Source organism: Larus michahellis, chromosome 6 (genome assembly GCF_964199755.1).
Source record: "Larus michahellis chromosome 6, bLarMic1.1, whole genome shotgun sequence".
NCBI classification, from domain to species: domain Eukaryota; kingdom Metazoa; phylum Chordata; class Aves; order Charadriiformes; family Laridae; genus Larus; species Larus michahellis.
The window spans coordinates 65,980,267-66,008,205 of NC_133901.1; the positions used below are offsets into that span (position 1 = coordinate 65,980,267).

General features: G+C 38.5%; 1 protein-coding gene across 1 annotated transcript in view; it reads right to left on the reverse strand.

Annotated features, from left to right (window-relative positions):
- Positions 1-27,939, reverse strand: part of PDZD8 (PDZ domain containing 8) — a 65,056-nt gene that overhangs the window by 15,581 nt on the left and 21,536 nt on the right. Inside the window, exon 3 of the mRNA XM_074591881.1 lies at positions 22,601-22,703. Coding sequence (XP_074447982.1) covers positions 22,601-22,703 — 103 coding nt within the window. The remainder of the gene's footprint in view (positions 1-22,600; positions 22,704-27,939) is intronic.

Below are 27,939 nucleotides of genomic sequence, written 5' to 3' on the forward strand. Positions count from 1 at the left end.
AAGGAGCTACATCTTATTTTCCTCGGTATTTCTGACACATCGCAAGTACTCTTTTACTAGGCTACTACTGAAAAGTGTACTCTCCAATTGCACGGTGACACAAGTTACATGACATGCAAAAAAATAAACCATTTAGCAATTATCATGAATTGCCGCGACTTTCTTACTAAAGAGCAATTACATGAGCAGAATGGAAGAGTTAAAAACAAAACAAGGCAGCAGAAAACCTGCATTTAACTTCAAAGTGTCAGAAGCAGGTAAAATGCAGACCTTCAGCTTTACATGGAGCTTTTCTTTGGAGAGCAATTTAGCACAAACACCAATGTAGCTCTTCTTTAAGTGCTCTTACTCACCGACATCCTTTTAGTCTTTATTAAAGCCAACTGTGATGATTTCCTTTGGCCCCGAAAAAATGGAAAAGATTGATTCCACACCCCCCAACCACCCCCCCTCCCCTCCAAAATCTTACATCACCATTTATGTCTTTAAGAGAAAAAAGGCTTCCTCCAATATTGCTTAAGCATGACTCAGGCATCATAAATATTTTGTAAAAAACTCAGGTGGTCTAATAGTAAATACTGAAATAAGGTTACTGAAACTGGATATTAAAAAGAACAGAGAAAGTTCATTAATACTACCATGTGTGACATCAAACCAATCAAAAGTTTTCCTAGTTAATGGTTTTCTTTGTGGAAATTTGTTATGAATTGCTGCAATGCAAATTACAGGTAAAGCAGATGAATGAGTACATAAATACACGAGTTCATGCACTGTGAATATGTGCACATGACAGAGATCAGCCTAGGGGTTTATTCATCTCTGAGATGGAAGCAAAGAAAAAAAGAAATACATTCAAGTGTATAGATGAAAAGCAAAGCCTCTAAACCAGCTAGTAATTACTTATATTTATCTTGGATGTACCTGAATTAGTAGTGATAGAACAGTTACTATTACCTTTGAGTAATAAATTCAAAATATTAAGACTATCAGGTAGAAGTTCTTTATAACGGAAATAATATTCACGGTTATGAGTTTTCTTCTCCACACAGGAGAAACTGCTTGACAGTTCTGACCATCACACCCAGCAGCATTACCCACCTGATTACTGACATGGATATTGCCATCAAAACTAGAAATGTGAAAAGTTATTATCCACTGCAATTACAGTAACATGCATCACAGATGCCAGTTTCCATGGAAATAAAATATACAATACTACTTTCTAATGCATACAAATCATCACTCTTAGATCTCACTGATGGGTTTAAAAGTCACATTTTAAAGGGCCTAAAAGTTACATTTCTGAAGGAAAAATGTTAATGGAAAGAGTGAGTGCATTATTTATAGGTTGCTTTTAATCTAGAGCAGAAGTGTTTTCTCTAAAGCAACAGCAGCGCTAATTGCTGAGTTCTATCTGGAGTAGAGCGCATCTTCTGAAATGAGCAGGAGCTACATAAATAGGCCTTGCCTGGGAATCTCCAGTGAAACGCCAGGGTTTGAGAGCTCCTCAATTAAGTTCTGGAGCAGCTCTTCCTCGCTGCTCTGAGGAAGAGCCCGAGCACTGGCCTCCTCCAGCTCACCCCGAGCCTCACAGTCTGGCTGAGCCCCTGCACTACCCTCAACAATAACAGCATTATCAGATTAAGCTTTGTACCAAAGTTGAGGAAATCAAGCCATTCGACTTAAAGATGCAACATATTTAAACAGTTGCTTACACAAGAGAGTGCAAAAAATGTAAGAGACTATTCAAACAAACCATTACAGTTTCAGATAATACAAATTACACTCTTATCAATAACATTGTCTGAGCAACAGGGACCTCACGTGTACGTAGGACCAATGCAATTATACAATTGGAAATATAACGAGGACTTAAGTGAACACAGTTTGTTATTTCTGTACTGCATAAACATACTATCTTCTTGACAACTGTTAACATTTCTCATCAATATTAATGGCTCGATGGCCATTAAAGAAAAGCAAAAGCCTAAACAATATCCTGCACAACCCGATCATTTTTCAGACTCCTACATTCCCACAGAACTAACTAAACCCGAAGGAACTAAAGCAGATGTAGTAAAATGATTTGTCATCATAACAGCTCTTCCAAGATTAAATAGAAGATCCGTCTGTATCAAAATTAAGTTCCTGTTGCACACAACCCCCCAACCCCACCCTTCGCCTGGTAAAACCAGAAGATCAGTTTTCTTCTGAAATTCTACATTGCCAAGACCAGAAAAGACAGGGATTTGTATGTAGCTTATTCTGAATAATTACCGTCAGAAGGCCAAGGTTTTGTGTACAATAATCTTTCTCTACATAGAGAGGCAGCCAAACCAAACTTTGTTTTCAATTAAGTTCTGGACAAAACACCACAGTATAAACACACAACTATATAACCAGTAAAGATTTCCAGGACCATACATCTATTTCTGGTTATTTTGTTGAACACATCAGATCAAATCAATTTGTTTATGGTTATAGGGCACAAGTCGCTGCCAGGCAGTGAAACAGCAGCTCAATGTCACATCTAATTAGTAGCACCAAGACAACAGCACACCTAGAAGCCAGATTTTCATACTGTTACTGGTCATCACTTATAAAAATTGCCACAACTATTAAACTGCAAAAGATCTTTACACCAACGAAGTCAAATACTGGCAATTCACTTCGCAAAAGGAATCAATACCTAGATATATTTGCTTTCCACTTGAAAAACATTCTAGATTCCCCTCCCTGCCCCCCCCCCCCCCCACATAAAGGTGCCAATGTATCCAAAGAATGATTTAGAAACTGAACATTAGCTGTAAATTGGAATCAACACACTATCCAACTTTGCAGCCTGACTTCTACAAACATTTCTGAATCTTTCATATAATCATAGAATTGGATTGGAAGGGACCTTCATGTTGCAGCTGCCTCTCCATATAATCAATGTGATCATATAATTGGCTAACAAAAACACAGGATTTTCCCCCCCCCTATAATTGGATATCTGAGTGACAAAAAACCAGAATTGGTATAACTACTTCAATAAAGAGTTGAATATCCTCCATTTGTAGGCTATGAAAAAGCTTTATTACAATGGATGTCCAAAAAAACCAAACCAAACAAAAACCACTTAGCTACACCACTAAGATTCCTGTTAAACATTTGAGATTGGTTTCTGGAGAACTTGTAGGTTCTGCTACCCGCAGAAATAATGGGGGGAGGTAAATTATGGGAGAGATTTCTGCCAGAATCATCACTAAGCCTTGTGGTAATGCACAATCCCAATCTGGGGTCTCCAGACCCCAAGCCACTAACACTGAAGCATACAAAAGTGCTAAAAAAACCAAACCCCAACACTCCTCCAGAAAGAGCTTATTAGGATTATAAAAAAAGAAAAAGATACAAGGTGAGCAGGACACTACCCATAACAGAAGTAAGAATTCATTCATATAGATTATTTTTTTTTAAGTATCTTCTGGCTCACGGACGTAATACATACCAATTCCTCATCCGCAAGGTAAGTGAAAGAATGCATAGGAAATTATGTCAAGCTTAAAAACTTCTTTGCCTTCAGCACTCACTGTAACTTCATATACTCTGGTTCTGTGCACTATTATTTTTAAATTAGCAACAGATCTGACTGATAGCTGGTGAAACAGACATGAAAAATACCCAATAGATTTCATAATGCAACACATTTCCATTTCCCTTTCCCCTTCCGTCTGCCACCAGAATCAGGGCTTGCTTGGGACTGTGACTATTACCTTACCCAAAGAATTTACAACTCACTCGCTTAATTTAAAAATGAATAAAGAATTAGTCAAGACCATAGAATGCCTGCAAAGTAGATACATTTTTTTAAAAATAATTCATACTGAACAAGGGAGGGGGGGGGAGAAGACTGCCAAATACCCATGCATGACAGAAGCTGTCCTTGAGTAGATCTTACTTATTTACTTAAGTGTTAAATATTTGTAAGGTGGTAAGTATCTTTCTGCATATTACAGAGATGGAACCTGCATCAGTTCTGAAAGCGTGAGTTCTTTGTTTCTTTGATTTTTTGACTTAAGTATGAATAATTCAGTTTACCTAATAATTTGAATGAGCTTTATCAAACAAAAAAAAATTTAAAATTGCATCCAAGAAGTTGAAAACATTCTGTGTTGTATCATTTGAATACCTGATCTCAGGCCATGGTACTATACTTTATTGACCGTCACTGTAAGGCTGTTGGTGGAGCAGCCCAAAAAAAGTCACTGTTCATAAATGGCACATTCAATACTCAGTATTTAAGGTCTGAGGTTTCTCTTTTAAATTGATACTCTCTAAAATATTTGATTTGAAAACCTACATGTTTAAGAGATTAGAGCTCTGTAGAAAAAACAAGTGTGCAATGTGATGAACCATGAAATACCTTACAGTAAAAAAAGAGAGATGAAATACCTTATAGCAAAGCTTCAGGATATAAATTTATAAATTTAATCATTAACTTGCTCCCAATTTGCTATACAGTCGCTTAACTCCCACCATAGTTCATTAGAACAAGAAATGTGTTAACTCAAAAAAGTTATTTTATTTTATAACCTCTGCAACACACTAAAAAGCCTAAGAAAATTCAGAGTTTAAGGGGGGGAAAAAGGACAAGAACACTGCGTATGTAGAGATGGGGAGGGGAAGGAGGATGTAGATAGAAAAAAATTAGATCTGGATTGGAGAACTGCAGTCTGCAACTCCATGGGTGTGGTACCATGCCAAAACACTCCTAGTTTTCCCATTCCCATGACCTCTGATTATTAAAACTTTAATAATTTACATCAACTACCAAGAAACACACGGCTTCAACTCAGATTTTCAACTGCCTATTTATGTACAATATTACACTTAGGTACTGACCACCATGCACATACGACAATATATTCTACCAGGAAATAGTATGAAGAATTGTCTTTTTTGCGAGACAAAAAAAGACCATTTGAGGAGCTAAAATAGCAAAGCTGTCACCACAGTGCTTTATTTTGTACTTAGGAGTCTGTTAGCTGCAATACCAGAAGAAAATCATAATGAATAAACATGTGTGTTCATCATGCACAGCTTGCCCTTCTTGATGAACTCTCAAGGTTCACAAAAATAGCCTTTGACTTACGTACTTTAATACCATTTGAAGAGGAGCACTGCAAGATAATTAAAACCAAAGTAATTCTACACTGCTAAGTGTTATGGTTTAGGCTGGGATGGCCACTAAAACAAATGACAAATACCAAAAATGAACTGTAATTTAGATGTTTTCAGCAGAAGCCTCATTGATTTATTTTTTTTTGCCATTTTCATACAAGCACACATGTCTGAGTTGAACTGGAGACAGTATTTTGCATACAAAGCAAGCCAAGCTTAAATACAACATGCAGGGATCACGACTTGTGTATGATGATGAAGTCAAGTAATATGTTACTTACAATTATTGAAAGAGCTACGGTTTTATTACACAGGGAGTAGATGTGGTGTTTGCTTCTATGGAGAATATATGGTTTTTTTTGTAATGGCTGACAGTGCTGCTGTTCACAGGGATAACACAGCCCTGATGGAAAACAAGATCCACCCCTGCCCAGAGGGGAGTGGAGAGGGACAGTGGTGGTCCCACAGCAGCACCCGTGGCACTCTGGTGGCAGCAGGACCCTCATCAGCCAGGCTGCCCTGTTGGGGTGGATGACCCCGCTGTGGCATGGAGCCCAAGAGCCAATTCACCTAAACAAAGAACCAGAGATGTTTACTGGGGCTTGCTGCAGCTGTACATTGTTGAGGGAACACCACCAGCAAAGCTCTAATGAGGATGCCGGGCCAACAGAGGATCTAGAGCCAAACGGCACTGCCTCCTGGTTTCAGTCTCTGCCTGGCTAAATACTTACTTTTTTTCCAAAGAGCAGTTCAGAAACACAGATTTTACAAATCACTGTGCTTTCTTAAAAAAAAAAGTATTATACAGGTATACAGATACTCATAGGGATATAAAGAGACACATCTAAATACATATGAAAATGAGACTCTTTCAATGAGTAATGAGACAATTCGAAATCGATATCAAACTTCTGCCTCCAGGCTTAAGTGATGCTCACTGAGTTGGCAGAACTACCTTAATACAGTATGACCAAATATGATTTTCTGAAATGGTTAAATACCCCAAAAAATTGCAATACTGACAATAGCCAATTAAAAATTAATCCTTACATTAGCTATGACCCCTAGTAACAGTCACATTACACCAAGCATTCAAGATAAATGGCAGCAATACTTGGAGAAGGGAACTAAAGGATGTTAGGGGAAGAGGGGAAGCGATAGACAGATACTAAAAAAAGCACACATATGCACATGCCGGGCAATCATTCAAGTTTTGCATGTGGGCCATACTCTCTCTCTTGTAGAGGGCATTGCTTTAAAGTGTTCCTGGTCAACTGACAGTCACTAGTTGCCTGCTCATTCAGCATTCTCAACTGCTATGCTTTCTTTAATAAATATGCAGAAATGTATGATACCTATAGAGAGACAGAAGGATGACTGTCATACACTTCAAGTTCACGATCTACTTGCAAAACCTTCGTGTCTTAAGTAATAGTTGGGGTAGCCATTGCTCCCCTATGTTTTGGATTTATGCTGCTGCCTCAACAGAAATCCCACCTTTAAAAAACCCCAATCAATTTATTCTATTAACAATGTAATTTATAGTCCCATACTTCTCATTTAGCAATACATAATGCTTGAAGCTTACCTAGGAACCTGTGGGACTGCTAGACACCAGCCACCACAAAGCACATAGCAAGAAAAAAGAACTTGAAGATCTTGAAGATCAAAAAAGATCTTGAAGAATTCCTTTCAGAAGTTGGTAAAGGTATTCCCCAATAAAAATTAAAAGTAAAAAAAATAAGTAAGAGTGCCAAGTTTCCATGTCAAAGACTTATTTTCTGAGTTGATATAGACAGAAGGAGGAATTAGCTTGTACCTCTCCTGTGCTACAAGTGCTTTGCTGAAAAGGAGGCCCAGGGCACAAGCAGCCAAGACCTATGTAGCATCTTTCCCTGAACTGTTCCTCCTGCAGCCACAGCAACATTCCTTGCTCCTCTTCTACTGTAGCTTTCAAATATTTACTTCAGCATCTGAAGTGGGTTGGGGGTTTGGCAATAGCAAAAAAAGATCTCTTTGCTACACTAAATTATTTTTTGAACGTGCAGAGAAGAGCTTATTCTGTCCAGGACACATTTCCAATGCTTTTAAAGGTTTCTATTTCCAGCTGTCAAAACAAGTCCAGAAATGAAACTAATCTCTGTAAGAGTAAATTGTGTGTTCTTAGCTAGAATCAGATTCTTTGCTTTCTGGTAGATCTCGTTTACTTTCATTCCAATTATTAGATATGAGAGAATATTGCTTTAATGACCTTTCATAAAATTACTTCCTCCTAGCAGCTATTTTTAAAGCTGAGGAATTAATTACAGTTCTTGGTTACCTTATGTAACCAAGACTGTGGTTCCTAATGCACTTCTACACATCAGTTGGCAACAATCTGAATGCCTTTGCTCACAAAGGCGGCCAAAAGATTTTTCCTAGTTATTACAAACATATTTTTAGACTATATGTGATTTCAGATTCTCTTCCAATAACTAAAGCTTCAAGAACTGCAGTGGAAATAGAAACATTTATCAAACCTGGCAAAAAAAAACAACTTTGTTTAAGAAAAAAAAAAGAATTCTTTGCTCAAATATTGTTTGCAAGGAATAAAAATCTATCATAGATGTTTTGGCTAAACAGCCATTCTAGCCAGACAGCAGAATTTTAATAAATGAAATAAAAATATTACATATTTACTACTCTCTCTCTCTCCAGCAGGTCTGTAAGCTCAGGCAGAGCCTTGATGCAATTTCGTTACAGAGGTTATAGGCTAAAACTGCCTCCTGCCTGGACTGCCTGCAAAGCAAAGCAATTTTACTCTGTCTAAATCCATCCCTACAGAAATACTCCTAGAACAGTCTAGGGACTAAATCACTCTTTTTGTGAATTATTTTTATTTAACTAGTTGAAACGAGTTCAGATTGCTCTGCTGCCCCCCCCCCCCCGTGTAACAGTATAGTCTGTCACGTACTACTTACTGAGGGGAAAAGGAATAAAATTTGAGAAAAAAAGACTTTTTTTAAATAACTGGCAGTGCCTGGCTGCCAGGGCCCCTCTGAACAGGGTCCCGAGCAACCTGAGCTAGCTTAGCCCAGACCTGTGTGGAGTTGGGACCAGATGACCTCCAGAGATCCCTTCCAGCCAAAATTACTCTGATTCTAGTCTAATAACCAAATGGATACCTTGTCCAGATATCATTTAAATCTCACCTGGAATTTTATATATATATAAAATTCCATACATATATATATGTATGAAGAAATGCTTGAAATCCAGCCAATTTGTCTGCTGAAGCCAGCTGTTTAATGTTTCTGCTAGTACAACCACACATTTCCTGGGAGTTTCTAACCTATAGGTAACATGCATTAATCAAGTACTTTAAAGATTCCATACTAGCCAAATATTTACAGTTACTCTGCTCCCTTGACCTTACTCCTCCTATGACTTCGTTAGTTGTATTATTCTTGTCATACAGCCTCTGCTCTCTGTTTATGCAGCTGAATTGATGCAGTTATTCATCATACACCTGGTCTCCGGCACCAAGCTAATAGCCATTATTTGCTCTCCCTGACTACTGTGCCTGCTCTCTCCTTTAATAATTAACAGTTATTACATCTCTAAGTGCTGCTTAGAAAACTGGTTTGGTTGAGTAACAGACTTCCTAGCACCTAGGGTATTTTCTTTACTGAAGCTTTCAAAGAAATTCTGGCTAACTGAAGTGTTTTACCCCTGAGTGCCTTATTTTTCCTTGCTGACAGGGCTGGTTAACTAGCCCGGCTCCCACCATGGCCTTCCTAAGCTCCCCTGCTGAACTCAGAGTGCAGAATTTCACTCCTGACATCTTAGCCCACCTAAGTGGAGACCCTTCTTCGGGTCAAAACTGCGTGCCTGCAATTCAGGCACATTTGCATCAGTCTTAAAACAACCAAACCAACTCTACCAATCAACAAACTCCCCCTCTACCTCTCCCTCGCTTCCCTGTACGGTAACACAACTAAGAGAACTCAGAAACACACTCAAAATTCTCATTTCATAAATACTCAGCACTGGACTTCACCCCAAAGTATAGCAACAGTTGAATGACATAACAGACTACCAAAGCAAGTGCAGTTACTTTGTCTTAGGTATCACAAGAAATCAAGTTACCTAGACAGAAGAATATATACACCTGCACATCATTGCTACCTGTTTCTTTTCCATTTTGAGCTATTTTATTGGATTTGAGTCATATGTATTGGCTCTATCCTGTCTTTCCCTTGGTTTCCCCCCTCCCAAATATTTAACATACAGGCAGTTAGAGCCCTCCAAGTTTTTTTCTCCTATGTTGATCTGTGAAATGCTTGCTTTCCACAACTTCTGACCCCTTCCATAAAACGACTTCTGCATCAGCCTCACTGCACAACCTAAATCCATCGACACGCGATCTACCTATCTGCCCACAGGACGTAAAGTTTGACCCAGGCTGCAGCAGCCCCTCTGTTACTTCTTTACTATGCCCCCCATGAGCAGAAAAAAAAAAATAAAAGCTTGATGACTTTTTACAGCTAGATCTCTGTGCCATGTGCAAAACAGTGACAAAATAAGTTCAATAGTTTTTTTTTAAGCTTATTCGAGAGACAAAAGAGGTAGGAGCAGCAAGCCAGCCAGCACCAACGACGGAGTTTGCAATGTAACAGTTGCTCAAAGCGTATGCCTATATTTGAGTTCAGATCAGGCATGTGCTTTTGAGGCAGAACTTCCCATGGTCTCCACCTAATGTGATTTCATTTGCACTACCGAGTGCTCCTGGAACGCACAAGGTACATTCCCTCCAGAGAAAGCTACACCAGACAGTGTGCTCCTACCGCTAGCCTGTGGTCAGTCCAGGAGGACACACCAGGAGCAGATCCCAGTAAAGCTTTCCCCAGTGCATCCGGCGTGGGAGCCATGTCCTCCACCCCAGGCTCTACCCCTTACTAACACAGAGACAGCCTCAGCACCCTACTGTCAGAGTTTGTGATATCCACATCCATTTTCCAAACTGCTTTTATTTATAGGTACATGACCATCGAGAGGACAACTTTACCTACATAGCCTATACATCAGTCTCAGATCCAAAAGTTATGAGTAAAAGCATATTATACATGAGCATGCACAATATCCATTAACACCTTTGTCACATGGAGGTTTTCATATCCCCTAAGAACAGGCTACACAACTCAAATAGATTTTGGCTCCGCATTTCACAGAAACAACATTTGGCTAAAAGCAACTTATAATTTAAGCAAGTTACCTGTTACAGGCTTAACTATTTCACTCAAATCATGTAGACTATGTGTATCTTCATCTCTGCTTATTACAAACGTGCATCTGATGTGCCTCACTGGTTTGAAAGGGGGAGAGATTACAGTGGAGACGGACCACATTTATCTGTGATAGGAAGTTACAAACACCATAATCCTATGCTCACTTCACATGTAGTTCACATTGTTATGTAAAGTGATTGTATTTTTAGTTTTCAAGCTGTTGTACAGCCTATTCTCACTAGATTCCCACAGATGTCCAATTTAACTACCAAGGAACCTAGAAACAGATTTCTGCAATCACTCTGATAAACATCATCTTTATTTCTTGCCTCTTGTATATCATCAGAGCTATAAGCACTGGTGAACTTCAGGTAAGCCAAGCCCAATGTCTCAGGCGTCATTTACTGTATTTACAGGTATCTACATATTTTAAATGCATGGTCAATTTGTTAGCCATGAGATCTCCTTTGAAGTTTAACTGAAGAAGAACCGATGTTTTTAATTTCATATCCATATATAAATAGATTTGTGTGTTTATATTAAGTGCACGACAACTTATACATCTATAAAGTGTATATATAAATAGGTATTTGTTTAGATGTGAAGAACTTTATGGCTGTTTTCATAATTAAAAAAATAACCTTTCTGCTTATGTGGCCTCAGATTTCTAAGGGCTTTTTTTGGTTTTATTTTCTTCCATCAGCTAGGGAAAATACATAGCTTCAATTAATGGATCAAATGGATCTAAGGGTGCACAGACATGATACTTGCTCCAAACTAGGCACTTAAAAATGGAAACAGATGACATCAGTAAAGATCTGAAGATATTGACTTTTGGTTAAAGTATTTGTAAAGACATTCATAGTTCAAAGATTCTATTTATCTTACCAAAATTTTAATGGAGGCAGCCTTTTAACAGACTGCATTAAGGGAAATGCTCCATTCTCTAACGATGATTCACTACTGATTACTTCCGATATGTAGGTGTCCTTTGCAGACCATCAGTCTGCTATATCTAACCTTAATACACTGGAAAGACCTTTTAGTCATTTCATTTGTATGACAGGAATCGGCAATTCCATTTTTGATCCCCAAGGCTTTTCCAGGTCAATTCCTACACTGCTCACCCATATTATTTTCTCATTTCTGTTTGCCATCCTTACAGAGCATTTGGAGAACACGCACCGTATTTGCATTACAAAATGCTTGTTTATACTTTTTTTTTTAATTACTGAAAGTATTTTTAAAATGCTTGGTCACCCTTAAGAAAAAGCACAGAGAATCACTTATCCTGCACCAGTAATTATCTTAACACACTTTTGCCCACAAAGCAAGATTCCACTCCTGCCGTTCTACAGACATAGAATAGCCACAGTAACTAGTGAAAATGATAATGACAACATATAAATACTCCAAACACCATTCTCATTCCCTGTTGCCTCCAGAGGTTGAGCTCCACCCTGGCAGACCTATAAGAGACTTGTAACATTAAGAGACAAACATCTAATTTCTGCTTCAGCTTGTGATTGAAGGGCAAGAAAAGTGAATAGTCATTTCAAGATGATGATCAGTTAAATAATTACAGCATTCTAGGAAGGTAAGACACAGCACATGTAACAACACTGAATTACCCCGAGTCCAAGAATCTGAACTACTTAACTCATTTGACTTCATAAAAATAGCTACATTACTTAAGAGTATACTTGGAATAAGGAATTCCTCCCACAAAATTAAAGGGTTTCTTTGCAGTTACTCAGTTTTTATGCCTGTATTTTGACACTTGAACCACAAAATTTAAGACCACTAGATATCAACTATCTGTGGTGTATGAAAATTCATTTCCATCCCATTGAAGGGCATCAAATACCTACATTAAAGAACAGTGGGTTCATTAGTTAAAGCAGTAATACTAATAATTATTATCACACTATATATTATTAATTAAGGATATTTTAAGAAATATCCGTTCCAAATTTCTTCCTGGTATTTAACCTGATTATGCTTTTCTTTAAGCTAATGCAATTGTTCATTTAGCTGGTGTAAATATGAAAATGAGAATCAGAACCAAGCAGATGAGATTTCTTCTACTAATTTGAATGTTTATATGCGAGCCATTTTGTGAAAAGCAAAACGAAGGAATCCAATGCAGTTTGTCCCATAAGCTCTCCTCTTCCCTTCCCACACGCTATGAGGGATGACATGCTGTGGCTCACAACAAACTACTTTTGTGCCCGGAGTTACCAGCTTCCCACATGGCCTTAGCACTAGCACTCTACCCCTGTTTGCCTCGGAGGTGTCATTTTCATATCTCCCATCTCCAGCTCTTTGTTTTCACGAAAATCTTTATTTTTGCAACTTAAACTAAAGTCCAACCACACTTGAAAGAGCAGTAAACTATCTAAAAATATTACCAGGTACAAAGTCACTTTCAAAGAGACAGGCAGAGCAACCGTATAAATCAAATGGAACCGAGAGAAAATATAATACTTTCATCAACTTCTCACTAAATTGCAGTGGAGCAGTATGCATATTTAACTAACATATACTTGACGTTCAAGAAGATTTGAATACGATCTCTTCTAAAACCTCATGAGAACAGAAGGGTAACTAATGAAATCCAGACAGCAGCACAGATGCATCGGGGGATCAATCATATAGAGAACCAGAGACACTCACACTTCCGATTATTAAAAGAAAAAATAAAATCAATGCGAAGAGCTGCACTTATGCAATTGTAAGTGTAAATCACACTAAGCGTATAGCATGTTGCAGGTGAAAGCAGATGTGTAAAATGAATGCCATCCTATGCCAAGTGCCCAAGTGAGAGCAGCACCTGCTGAGAAGGAGCTCAGGATGGAGAGGAACAGGGGCCCTAAAGGTACCAGCAGATAAGCAAAATACACGCTTGTCCAAACCATGATACAACCACACCTTCCACAGTGCATTCCTGCTGGCTGCCCGTGCTGTTCATGATCCTCTTCAGGCTCCCTAAAGACTTGCACAGTAACTGGATACCTTTCCCCATTGACGTACAGTGTGCATTCTAAGTGGGGAATGAGGGGAAAGAAAGGATGGAAACATGAATGCCACAAACTCCGATCCACCCTCAGTGTGTTCATTAACTAAAACCAAGTGGTTGTTTGGATACCTTAATGCATCTATAGGCATTAAAAGTGAGCAACAACAATGGCCAAGCAGACTTCTGTTACAGAATTGACAGATGACCTACCAAGAAGAGGACATTTGCAGTTACATAGCAGCCTGCAGTAACCAACCTGTTCGGGACCCCTTCATTTCATACATCCCTCTAAAGCCTATTCTTAGTGCTGAAGAACCTGCTCGCCTGGTGACAAACACCAACCTGTCTACCTTTCCACTGTCTCTATCTGCTCCCTACATTACAGTTTGTGTCGCCTAAAACATCTCCATTTCCAATGGCACAGTTCAGCAGCCAAACACATACCGTTGTGTTTCACTCTGGCTCTTTCATTTTGCCAAAATGAGTTGCCAAATAGTCGATATTACCCTAGTCTAGTTATGCCTTTTTCAAACTACCAAATGAAAAGTAGAAACTTTCCAGGAGGCCACTCTGCAACAGGTTTACTTCAAGAAATGGTCTGCCAAAGTTATCCACCATTTTTAGTGATTTAGCAGGAGTTAAAGACTCCTATCAAGTCTCAAAACCCAATTTGCCAGCTTGGGTTAAAAAAAGAAAGTGTAATAACAAAACAAAATAAGAACAAATAAGCTACTTAACTCCTCTTAGACATTCATTTGCACATATGAACCCTGTTCCTTCTCTAGTACAGCCCACAGCAGCAATAGTGTAAAGAATAAGGGTAGCTAAAAGCCAGCAGCAGCATTTGATGTCCTGCAGGAGAGCATGGGAAGGTGTGAGACAACCCATAAAGACTAAACCCAAACTTAAATGCAAGATCTAACTGCAGGCTCTTGATAAAGTTCCAGTAAAAAAGCTACTCAGTAGCTTTAATTGCTCAAACTTTGAAAACTGAACAAGAAAACTGAATAAAGCAGTATTCAGAAGAGGAGTCTTCTCAGTAGTTATTACTGCACTTCAAACTCAATAAGCAGGTAAATTGTTTATACTTGGAACCTAGGCCAATACCAGATCACTGAAGGCACTAATGGGGCAGAAGTTAAACATCAGCTGTTCTGCAGTAACTACAAGCACTTGCCTATCCCTTGACAATGTGCAGAAACTACAATGTCATTTTCTCTTCCTTAATTGCAAGATAAACTTCCAGCTGATGAGCTACTTGTGGGAGTAACTCACAGCCAAGTTCCCACTGAGCAACTTGCAGAGACAAACACTCCCACAACTTCGTCATGGGGTCAAACCCTACACACCTCACAGATTTTAGCAGTTACTTGGTTTTAGGAGGACATATGAGCACCAAGTGCCAGCACCTCACTATTTCTTTACACGTATTTTTACTCACAGACGTGGCTCCTTTTCCAAGGCTCTGTCTGTCCCCGCCCTCAAGGCGTTCTCTCTTTGTGATGTTACAACCCAGAGAACATATTTTTGTTCAGTAATTCAATATCCAAACACAGGCTCCCTTCTTATTCATTGTTTTGGGAGATAAAACTGTTCACCAACACAAGCTAACAGTTTTAGACGTGCCCAACGGTTTATTTGGTCAGGTCTCAATTTGGTAGGAACCACGACATCACCACTAAAGCCATTCACATGGGTAAACTAGTTTCAATCCAGTTATCTGCTTAATAGGAACAGACACCAATCTCTCAATCTGAAAAAAACCCTAGTACATTAAAGAGAGGTTAGCTTTATAAAAGTGCTCTGAGAAAATACATCTAAAAAGTAAACTAGAAGACCAAAGAGGAAAGCAAACCACAAACCAATGAGAATGACAACAGCTTATGTTTCCAAAGGTGGTTGTAAGTATCTTTGGGTTTCAATTTTAAGTCTCTCAGTTTATGCCTTGGATATGAGACACTCGGCCAGCCTGTCAGTTGGCAAAAATCTCCATATAATAGTTCCATTTAAAGTCTGTAATGTCAATTTTCTTCATGTGTTTCAGTGGAAAAGAACTGAATCAGAATTTCCCAAACTGATAGAGAACATTTCAGATTAAACATGACACAGTAAAAGGCCTGAATTTAAAATAAAAAAAAAAAAAGAAAAAAACCCAGATTTTTAAAAAATGCAAATGAGACTTCTAGTTTTAGGATTTCAGATCCCACACACACAAAATAACACCACCACATTCCAAACCAAGCACCTACTTTTGAGACACATGACCTTCAGAAAACACAACTCGCAGAGGTGATTCACTAACGCAGTGACATTTCAAAAGAGAGGAGAGGCCTGGACTTGCCTCCCCATCCCTGTTCTCCACTCCAGCTGCTGGCTCATCCGGCCCTACAACTTTGCAACAGGATGTAACAAAATAGTTTAGAAAGTCATTCCAGAAATACACTGAATTACCCAGAAACCACTTTGTTTACTCTGGTCAATAAAACACTTATCTCTCTCACAATAGGCCATACTGTTTATACAAACAAAGTTAGCTTTCATGCATCAACCATCTATTTATTTAGCAAGATCAGCTATCACTGTAAATCAATTTCTTTGCAAATGAGAAACACAGCTTCTGGAAAACCTACTTAAAACTCTTTCCTGCATCCAATATTTGGACATGCAGCAGAACATATGACAAGACTACCAAAAAAAAAAATAAGTTATCAGCACCATATCTAGTGACACACTAAAACAACGTGCCTGTCTTAGATTTTACAAGCATTTCTAAGGAAAAGAGATCATGCGGTGTTTACTTAGTAGTTTTCTATTTAAAATATAAAAGTTTTAGTTGAAGAGTATGACAAGAAAAGGTTACAATTGCTATTCAAACTGGGTGCTATCAGGAGGATATGGAAGATAGGCAACTAAAAGGTAACTCAAAGAATCTGTACTACAGGTTGGTTATTACATGAGTAACCTTCAAGAAAAAAAAACACAGAGAAAATGAATATTGTTTATCAGCTGTGTAAAAAGCATTAAAAGAACAGAAGTAATCCCTGATCAAGCTTGAAATTTTATATAATTTTTGTCCTAGAACAGCCATACAAAGAGGTCTTATAAAGGTGAATTCACCCAACACAGCCATCTAATAGGCTTGTGCTCTTTCGTGACTCTTTCTGATGACTGAGGTCAGTACCACGCTTTCAGACTGCAACACCCTGCAAAACAGCAACTTGGAAGACCCCAACTGAACTGACAGTATCACCAATGACAGCTCCAATACTACTCGGTTACAAAATCTAATATTAGAGCTTTTGATGGGAATTAAGTGGCTTCAAAACAAACATACTTCACTACGCAAGTCAAGTATTTGGCTGCAGAACTCTTTCCAAATTTGAGTACCATGGATGAGTTCTGTTGGCAGCTCATAAAGTAAGAGTTGGGGATGGGGAAGCACAAGTGCACACGCAGAGCATTAGCTGAGCTCATTAAAGATTTTGCTCACTCCAGTTATTTTACTTCTTAATCTTTTCATCTGGTATTTTAAGATTCAAACTCAGCAAGAGGAGTAACAGCTTCAAACTGGAAGAGGGTAGAATTAGGTTAGATCTCAGGAAGAAATTTTTCACTCTGAGGGTGGTGAGCCCCTGGCCCAGGTTGCCCAGAGAAGCTGTGGCTGCCCCATCCCTGGAGGGGTTCAAGGCCAGGCTGGACGGGGCTTGGAGCAGCCTGGTCTGGTGGGAGGTGTCCCTGCCCAGGGCAGGGGGTGGAACGAGATGAGCTTTAAGGTCCCTTCCAACCTAAACCATTTTATGGTTCTAAGTCAGATTCATTGCAAGCACTCAATCTCTGCAGAACTCCAGGGGAAGCTCAGAAGGATCGTGACTTCAAGCTCTGACATCAGGAGAAAGAAGGTGCATTAAGGACAGTTACAGACTTGGATGCATGTGACACATTTAGTGCTGTCTGCTGCCAAATGCATGACAGTTTCTGAATGTTCTACAAACAGGCAAGAAGTATCCGGTCAAGCTGTGACTACAGTGAAGACATCTGCTTCTAAACAACTGCCTGAATATACATACACTAAAAAAAAATATAAAATAAGTAGCTCTTAGTGGGTTTTTTAGGTTTTTTTAAAGCTCAACAGTCTCTGAGCAGTAAAGAACTACAGTGCATTTTCACAGAAGGTCTCATTAAATCACAGAAAAGCTCTCTGAAGCCCCAAGTCAAAAAGCTTAAATGTTTAGGATGAGACCGAAAAAATCCTGATGGCCTTCAAGTTTATTTGAAAGACGGATTACGGAATATTATGTAAGGCACAAACCTCAGAACTATTCCCCATTGTATTTACAAATATTATCAAATTTTACAAGATCATGAATTTTCATAAAAAGTGACATTTTCAAAAAGCTTCTCTTACTTTAATCCTCCTCCTTTCTTTTGATAGGATTAAATGCTGAAATGGCAGGCTGTTAAATAAGCACCCTGAAATGCCAACTGTGAGGCATTTAACTTCATGTATTTACAAATTAATGTTTCACAGTTGCTTCAAAATTTGACATTATAGTTGAGTGTCTTCAGGCAACTCATTTCAGAAGGTGCTGGATTTGATTTACATTATTTCTCATTTTATATTGATATGTTACAGTACTGGAATACCTTTAAATTTCCCTTAATCCCTGATAAAGGAAATTCGGTTTTATGAAAGGCTGAGAAATATTGCTTTGTTTTTATAAACAGGTACCAAGCAGCCTGCCTACAGCAATTTCAAAGTTATCATTAAATTTACCTGTAAAAGCCCATATCCATCAAGATAACCTCACCATAGTAAGTGAGGATCACGGCTTATGTATGTGTATGCATACACATATACACATCCACAAATTCAGAGCGCAGTATCGAAAGACAGTGCTACTGGTCTTCCCCTTCAATTACTCCAGTGCTGACCACAACGTTCAGAATGAACTGGAGAAAACATCAAGAATTCCTAAAAAAAGTGGTGGGATGCTTACCTTAATTCTTTAATTCTTTCTCTTATTAGGATACTTCAGGGGATATTTGTGTGCTCCTGAGACAGCTGCTGCAAAAGTATAGTCCTACGGGCTGCTAGAGGTGGTGTTTTACGTGGAAATTTTTACTTTGCAGAATACGAAATGCAGTTTCTGTTAGTATTTATAGGAGGCTCAAAAAAGAACAAACAAAAAACCAAAAAAACCCACAAACCAGCCACCAACAAAACCACCACCACTTACTACCTTTAGGAATACAAAACTGTGGCTACTCCTACAGTACCACCTCAGACAACGTATTAGTTGAAGACAGAATTTAAAGGTGTTTTCTTAGATGATCTAATTTGGTTATTTCAAGATCAATAACGATTCTCTTGTGCTCCCAAACTTCTATTAAAAAAAGACAGACGTACAAGAAAACTTGCAACAGATACATTGCTAACTGACATTTCAATGGACACAACCATTCACAATTATGACACGGCCTCCATTTAATATTGACAAACATATATCTAATTACTTAGACATATTTAATTGTTTAGCCCTAGAACACCTGTCTAGTAATCCAATGCTGCTAATGCTAATTACTGCATCCTACCCATACATAATTAAGTTTTACATAGCAATGCAGTGATTAATGGTAATTCCAGCAGCACGTACTACTAATTAAGATACTTAAGAACATTTACACGTGTCACATGGGAACATGCCAAATCACCTCACTGAAGTCTTATTGGTGTTTCAGACTGATTTGACAAACAGCTTAGAAGCCTGAGACACCTTTGTATTGTAACAGACACTTCAATAACACTCCAGATATGTTCAATAACACAGCATCTTTTTTCAGAACCGATTTTGACACCTACTAATATTCCATAAATAATGGGATCAGATTAAAGTCTCGCCAAAATTCATTATGAAGTATTAAACCTGTCTAATCTTTTATCACTACTACTAACATAATAAAAAGAATGAAAATGCCAGGAAGTACAGAAAGTTACGAGAATTTTCCCCAGGAGTGTTGTAGAAGGTAATCTGACTCAGAGGATGTATTGTCATTCCTATGTGAGACTCTTAAAAATTAGAAGCTTTTAAAACAGAACAAGTGTATCCACTTTTTACTTCAACTTCTCCTTAGTTTCTGAGGCTGTTATTCATTCTAACAACTTAATTTCAAATAATTATTACACACATGGACATTAAAAGAAGGATTTGCATATTAAAACGATATTAGAAGGTACTGCGATTATCTGCCTTGTGGTTAACATTGCATTAGAGCTAAAAAATCGTAACTAATGACACAAACTTTCTGTTTGGAAAATACCAAAATGTCTTTATATCTTTCTTTTTAACTATTCACACAGTTACCGTTTCCCAGAAAAATAACTAAGCTCCAATATTAAGTGTGTTAGCAACACTTCTTATTTTGTTGAGAGCCTTTGGCAATACTCTTACCATCCAGCAAGATCTCCTAGTATTCTGTAACTTAACTTGCATATGTATCCGATTTCCTCTGTTGAACATAAGCTGAGAAGCAAGAAGTAGTTATGCAAGTCGCTCCTTTTCAGCTTCCATATTCTACCGTATCAAGATTTTCAAAAGCGGGATCTTAAAATTAGGCTGCCTATCTAGCATCCTGAAGTTCAAGGTGACTGAGCACAGTGAATTCTTCCTACTGACAGCAGAGCTAAAGATGCAGCAGCTCAGACCAAGGAGTCTCTGCTCTCTGCCAGGCAGTGTTTGGATGATCCTTAATGAAGGACTGCAACATAGATGTACAGAAAACCCTTCCATACATCGCAGGCCAGATTTCCAAAAGCTTAAGAAATTTTTAAAACCTGCCCTTTCATTTTAGATGCTGCAACAGAAGAGGAGTTCTTGTGAGTCTCACCCTGAGTACTCTTCTGTAGTTTCAAAAAGGAGCCATTCCACCCTCCATCAGTTTAGTCCTACTGCCATCTGCTGTTACAAAACACACTGGTGCCATGCTGTCTGCAGTGTTTTCTCTTTCCTCTTCTGTTGCTAAGAGCATCAAAGACTATATTCCAATATTACTACTCAAAATTATTTAAAAATAAGCACAAATTAATTTGTCCAGATAAATTTAATGGTAAATAAGCGTACTGCCACCCTCATCGTTAGCGCATCAACCCTGCAGATATGCGCATGGTTTCACACACAGCTTATCCCAACAAAGGGGTCATTCCCATGAGCAAGTATTAGCAGGATTGGGTCCACATCCCAAAAGCATTTTTTGAACACTGACAGTATTGCTTGTTTTCTTGAAAATTTTGAAGTTATTGTTAAGAAAGACTTAAGACTATGAACTGGCCAGACTACTACAGCTGAATTGCTCCTACCTGATCCTTATGCGATCATGCAAAGAGGCTTAAATCTTTAGATCAAAACAAACCAGAAAAAGTTAAAAAAAAATAAATAAAAAAACTGCTTCATAAGACAGATTAAACAAAAAGGTCTCAAAGAGACCCCCTACCTCCTACCTAGTGCTTCAATGAAGTCTAGCAACTTCTAGAGTTAAACTAACTCAGCAATTCCTCTCAGGACCACTGGAACACTTTATGTCACCACCTCCGCTGCCATCCCACCCTTCTTTCTCCTTTCCACTGGCACTGGAGGCCTCATGCAGCAAGCCAGCTCAGGGAGTGGACATGGCTAATTCACAGCCACAAACACCACTGACTGCCTCAGGGTCAGCTTGAGAGGGGGCCAAGGCAGAGACAACTCTTGAGAACATAGTCCTGAGCTGCCATTGGTTTCTACGGTGTCCACACTCCAGTTAAGTTCTTCTCTGAAGTGTCTCTTGGTCTGCACCGCAGCTGCATACTCCCTACTTGTCTTGTCCCTGACAACACTCAGGAAGCTAACTGCCACCCAGTGTTATGGGTTCCTAAGAGAACATAGGTGAACCTCTACCCTACCTTCAAGTTTTTCACTTGACTAAGAATACAGCAGCTCAAACAACATGAAGGGGCTTTCTGTCTGTTGCTCAGGCATACATCCTTTTTTGGAAAAAAACATACAGAGTAAGATGAAAACTAGTGTCATAGCATTTGTCACGAGGAGTTTTAAAAACGATGCAAAGTGGAATTTAATTGCAGAAATTGAACAAGATGCTGAAATTCTGGATTCTTGTTGCTCCGGTGGGAAAATGATGGTGGTCTCCAAACACTAGTCCAGTTAGATATAATAAAGGCACGGGGCATGAGCTAGTTGCACTCAGACAGCAGAGGGTAAAATGCAGGACACTGATTTTTGTTCCAGTGATCTCTTTGCATGAAACCAATTGTTGACATAAAGTCTTTTTAAAGCTTCTGGCCTCCCCCACCGCCCTCCCCCAATAAGCACATTACTTATTGCTCAGCATAAGCCCAATTCAATTGGATGACTACCACAATATCACTCTACTGTGAAACAGAAAGGTTCTTTCATACATTGCACCTCTTGTTTGAGGGGGAAAAAAAAAAAGAAAGTTAGCTCTCATCCTCACACACACACAAAAAAGAAAGGCAATATGTGGGCTGTATGCTGCTAAACTCGTGTTATCAAGTATGATATAATTAGTAAAAGATTAATTTACAATACCACCAATACTGGTACTTTCTATATTTGCAGCCACTTGTAGAAACATTTTTCTTTAGCAGACAGAGTAGGATTCATATGCTCTAGAAAAAGTTTTCACAAGATGCAGTGGGAAAAGGAGGAAGTCAGTCGCATGAGCTGCCCTCTGGTCACGCGTGTCTACAGCACTCACATCAGATGGGAATACTCCCCTGGCCGGTGAAAGGTGGGTGAATCTAACTCACCATTTTCTAAACATTGTCCCACCCAAATACAACATGACCGTAAAAATGCATATTTTACACTATTTGTTTTAATGTAGATGGACAGTTGACAATGTATTCAAACCAGGTATGTTTTTAAGCACAGTTGTGATAACTGAACATGATGTTATCCATACCTGTCTATTTGTCAGTGAAATACTTCTGATTAAAAAGTAAATAACTGGTCTGTTATGATTTGGGGTTGGGTTTTTTTTGGGCTATATCACCCTTTCGACCAAACGATACACTCTTTCTAGACAATGTATTAAGAGCATAAGACATAGCACAATATGCAAAGATTATACCCTTTTTTACCGTTTTAATAGAACTTCTTGATTTTTCTTCCCAAACGTTATTGCTCAGCTCCATTGTGCAATGAACATTTGTTTCTCTTTCATAGGATCCAAATATAAGTAACCTGAAATAGAAAAGCCTCTAGTAAGAATTGTAATACTATTACATATATCCCAGATATCATATTAAATTCACCATTCTTCATTTATGCACTCTATTATCAATGCCTACACACAGAGAAGTCTACATAGAAGATTCCACAGGCACAGCTTTAGACCAAAGAAAAGACACTGCCACCCTCTAGTGGAGTAAATATCAAATATCACTTGAAATTTTTAGCTTGGGGGTTTTTGGTTTTGGGTTTTTTTTTTTTAATTCAATCAGCAGACTAGTATTTTTCCACAAAAGAATAACTTTTCTTTTTTTAAAAAAAAAGCAACAATAGCCACAAGAGTCTTTCACTCTAGTCCTAAACTTCACAACATGCTGCAGCTCCTCTTGGTTACTGTAGATTAAAAAAAAAAAAAATCACAGTTTAATACTGATTATGTTTGTTTCACTAAATTGGGATGCTCTCGTATCTGTAATTTTTTTGTAACATTCATAACAAACAAAAGAGTGGTTCTTCATGCGTGATACCCTTTTCAGGTAGATATTAGTACTATAAAAGAAAAAAAACAAACAATAACCTTTAGGCCATAGAATAGCAATAAAGTTGTACACAGCTTACCTCACAGTAGCTGCAAGCAAATAAATATTTTGGAATAAAAACTCCAAATCTTACTCTTTCAAAGAACTATCAGATTTTAAACATAGCCTCCCTGCCCCCCCAACTTTCTATATATATTTGACAAGGGCAGTTTCTAAGTTTTCATACAAAGTATGTTATTTATGATTGTGATGTGTTACACAATTCTTTAGATGACACAGAAAAAAGCTGTCAGAAAAACACGCCAGTTTCTGTTTATCTTGATGTTGTTAAATAACATTTCAAGGTTAAGTGTTTATGATCAAAAAGTGCCTAGCCCTCCAGGTGCTAAGATATATAGTAAACATACTTTGAACATTAAGTAAAGCCATCGAAAACAACCTCCACCAACAGCTGGAACTGGTAAAATTAAGCCAATCCTAAGGGAAAACAGCTCTCCGGTTCGCATTGCAGCAAGGAGAGTTAAAATAAATATTTATTTTCTATGTCTCTCTATGAAGAATTTGTTTAACTGTTTTTTAGCTGAGTACCTGAACACATGGGGCAGATGACTGGGCAAGATCATATGTGGGTGGGTACCCAGCCCACCTGCTTTACCAAGTGTCAATTGCTTTGGTTCCAAGTTTGAGGCTCCATCCTGTAACCCCATCTTCAGATGCTCTAGCGAAACACCCCTAACAGCAGCTGCACCCTCATTTCCAGCTTGACCTTCAGCACTCATTTATCTAGACCTTATTGATTTGATTACTGTAAACAGAAATCCACCCTCAGAACCAACTAATTAGGTACTTTGTCTGGACAAGACTAAGTTTGTTCGAGGTTACTTGACCTGACAAACTCATGCCGCCTTTGCTTATTTTTAAGCCATCCCCAGCTTGTCTGTTCTGCTTTCAGTAGTTGCTTTTGAATAACAGTTTTTCATCTGTCACCCACAATCTCTCTCACATTGACATCAGCCAGTTCATTAAAGCTTTTCCACAGCTGGTCATTGATTGCATATATTTCATCTTCTGGTCACCTAACCTCACAGTAGGGAAGGGAGGTGTGAGCAATTATCCTCGAGGTACACAAGGTGGTAGAAATTTGCCTCCTAGCTTTGCATAGGGGAGGGAAGCAGAGTGAGACAGAGAAGGGGAAAAAAAAAAAAGGCAGACAATGAAGCCGATAGACCAAGACACAGTTACTCAATGCAGTTAGCGAGATTCAAAAAGATACACAAACTGTGCAGGGAATTTTCCAGCAGTACTTGTGGTCCCTCTAAAATACCATCAAAACAAGCTATTTAGCTGGTTTGTACTGGTGGCAAATAAGACAGAAGAACAAGGACAGGAGACAGCTCACAACAGGAACATAATTTTCAGCCAGAACCTTAACGTAAGAGTCACATGGAAAACAATTAACCATAATGAGTTTCACCTCAGATTAGGTTGCCAAAACCCAACTTCAAGAAACATACCACAAGACAACATAACTATACATTTGGACTTTAAAGAGCAGCACTGGCCTGTGGATGCTTCTCGCTGGAGTTTGGAATCCAATTTCCAATTTCAGAAAGACAAAGAGGAAATTAATTGCTACTACACTACCGTAATTTTTGTTTCAATAATACTTCCATTAATATGCAAACAGAGGGTGTATTCTATAACACAGCTGCAGATAAAGACTGACATTAAGATTGTGTCACAACACACCCAGAACAACTGGATATTAAGGAAATACCTATATCCTACAGATTTAAAATTTGTAAATCAGTAGGGTATGAAAGATACCCTAAAACAAAGTTTCTAAGCCCAGCTACAATTAAATCAATACGGAAGTGTGATTAAATTACCACGAGTACTTAAAACATGCATACAGAAAGTGAATTTCTATTCCTTCCCCAATTCTAAATTGGGTGGTTCCCTGCAGCAAGCGAGCGTGAGGTAGAAGAGAATGACACAACAGCGCAGCCACAGATATGAAAACAGTTGTTTGTAGCCGTCCTGCTTCCCCGCTGAGAGCTACGAGGGCTCCAAGACATGAAGAGTTTGTCCTCTGACACAGGAACAGAAGCACACGGAGGCTGGGGTCACCTCCACTCCTGAGCCGAGCCGAGAACTTGAGCAAATCTTTACAGTCTTCCAAAAAGGAGGATGAATAACAAGGCTATCAATTTTCCTGCTTTTTGTAGGATGATGCTGAAGTGCTGATCTGCAAATCTAACAAGAGTCTGGTATGTGCAAAGTACACACCAACCTTTAGTAACATATTATTTGCTACCAGGTACATACATTCAGCAAGCTGAATTTATTTCCTTTACAATCCTTTCCTAATTTTTTTTTATTTTAACTGTGGCCTTTCTATTTGCAGGTATTTTAGGATCTGAAATAAGCCGAATGTTTCCCAGATTTTAAGAATGTCAAAAGCAGATTCAATATCCACATACTTAAAAGGTGCCACTGCCACACACTGAAGTCCACCTGAAGACAAAAGGAAAAGAACCCATAAAACTCCAAATGGGACAAATCACCCTCAGGTACACTCTGTGGTATTTTACTAAATAAATATCTCAAGAAAATTTCCTTGTCCACAAAGGCTACGTGGTGAAACAAATGCTAATTTAGAAAGCCCACTTGGTGGCATAGTTTTGGAAGAGTAATCTCATTTAATATAATCAGAGTTTATAGGTTAAGACTTTCTTCGTAGGGTATCTTTAAAAAAATCACCATAGCAAGATTTAACAGCATGTTGCTTTGTCTTCCCCTTTTCCTTAAAAACTTCAGGTAATGACAGATAACAGCATTTTTGCAACAATCGAGTTCTGTGAGGACACTGTATTTGTACATGAAAACTTACATTTTTCAACAGGTCAGACAAAAATTTGCAAAATATAGTCCTCATTATTTACACCAAAGTTCCCATCCTTTTGTTAATTTAATTTTAAAAATATGCAAAGTTTATTTTTCTTTCAATAGCACAACTGCAAGAAAATGAATATGGTCAAGCCTGCGATTAGAAAAGAAACTAGTGCAAAAAGTGCAGGTATTTGGTTGTGTGAAGGATATAATGAAATTAAACTGTACATTTACAATGTACAAAAAGTTTCCTAAATGTTTTATCACTAGTTTCACCTCTGTATTTCAGACTTGAGCAGGAGAAGTAGCAGAACTCTGTTACCAGACTAGATGGAATAGAACGTCAGTGGCCAAGAATCCTACTCCAAATCCTGTGCATAAATCAAAGAATATTTTGTACACAGAATACAAATTCTGTGCAGAATACGAAGAATACAGTACCACTGCACTGGGAGAGAATATAAAAGCCTTCTGGGGTACTGAGCAAAACCAAAAAACACACGGAAATTAAAGTGATCTTTCATTTCTGGAAGAAGAACAATCGCCAAGTAAAATGTTCAGGTCCCAGAGGCAGCCACTAGTGAAAGAGCTCCGTATTCCAGCATGTAGCTGCAGCACTGCGAAAGAGCCGCTGAGAAGGGTCCCAGGCAACCTTAACACCAGCTCACATGCAGCGGTGATGAAAAAGGGAAATTCTGACATTGTTACTTCCGTATATCTTGTATATTTCTTCTACTACTACCAAAATCCTCTGTCTTTCAGCTTCTACCTCATCAATATCTTCAGGTGCAAAGTAAGCAAAAACAGTTACTCAGGGGGCACGCTATGTTAGTTCAAAAAAGGATGGGACGCCTGGAAAATCTGACGAATAGTAATTGAGACCCAGAGTCATACATCTAGAATGAGAGGTGTCGGTTGAGACACACTTTTCAAGTGTGCACATCCAGAAATTCCAGGCTGCATAAAACAGTAGGATTAAGTCAGACCTGAAGCTTAAAAGGCCCAACAAGCCAGCGACTGCATCCTCTCCCAGCCATCTGATAAGCATCTGTGACAGCTGAAAACACTGAGGAGTCAAATGATGATGTCAAACTGAGCAATCTGGCTTCTAAAAGGTAATGGAAAGAAAACACTAGCGGTATCTTGGCAATGTTACACAGTGTTTCAGATTCAGGAATTAAAAGAGTATTTAAAAAAATTACTTTCCAACCCCAAAACAACTGCACACATCTTAAGGTAGTTATTTTGAAATGAAAAAAATATAATTTTCTTATAATGAAAACGAACACACTACTGGACTGAATTTGGAGACTACCTATAAAGGGAGATCAGGAGTTCCCTTAGTACGGGCAGAGAGGAAATGCTCCTGGCAGCCAAGGAGTGCACAGAGTCATCCACTATTCTTGGGTCATTCACAGGAAATGTGTGTGAATTCACAGAAAATATCTGCTAGGGAGGCAGGTAAACAGCAATTTTATTACAAAAAAATAATTACTGCTGTGACCCACACAAACCTTAGAAGCAGAACAGTATTTTCTGGAAATTCGTAGCACTGATAAAACACGTTATAAAGCAAATACGGTTCACAAACACAAAACTACAGGAAAAAAAAGTACAAAAAGGAGCTCATATGGTAATAACAGCAATGAAAAGAACAGGTTAAGAAAGAAAGTCTTGCTGCAAACCAGAGTTTAGGTCATAAAGAGCAGAACAGCACATGACTAGATCAAAGCCTAAGCACTACTAGGATAAGATCTAACATAAACTAAGAACTAAGAGGTCTGACAAAAAAAAACCCAAACAAACCAAAAGCCCAC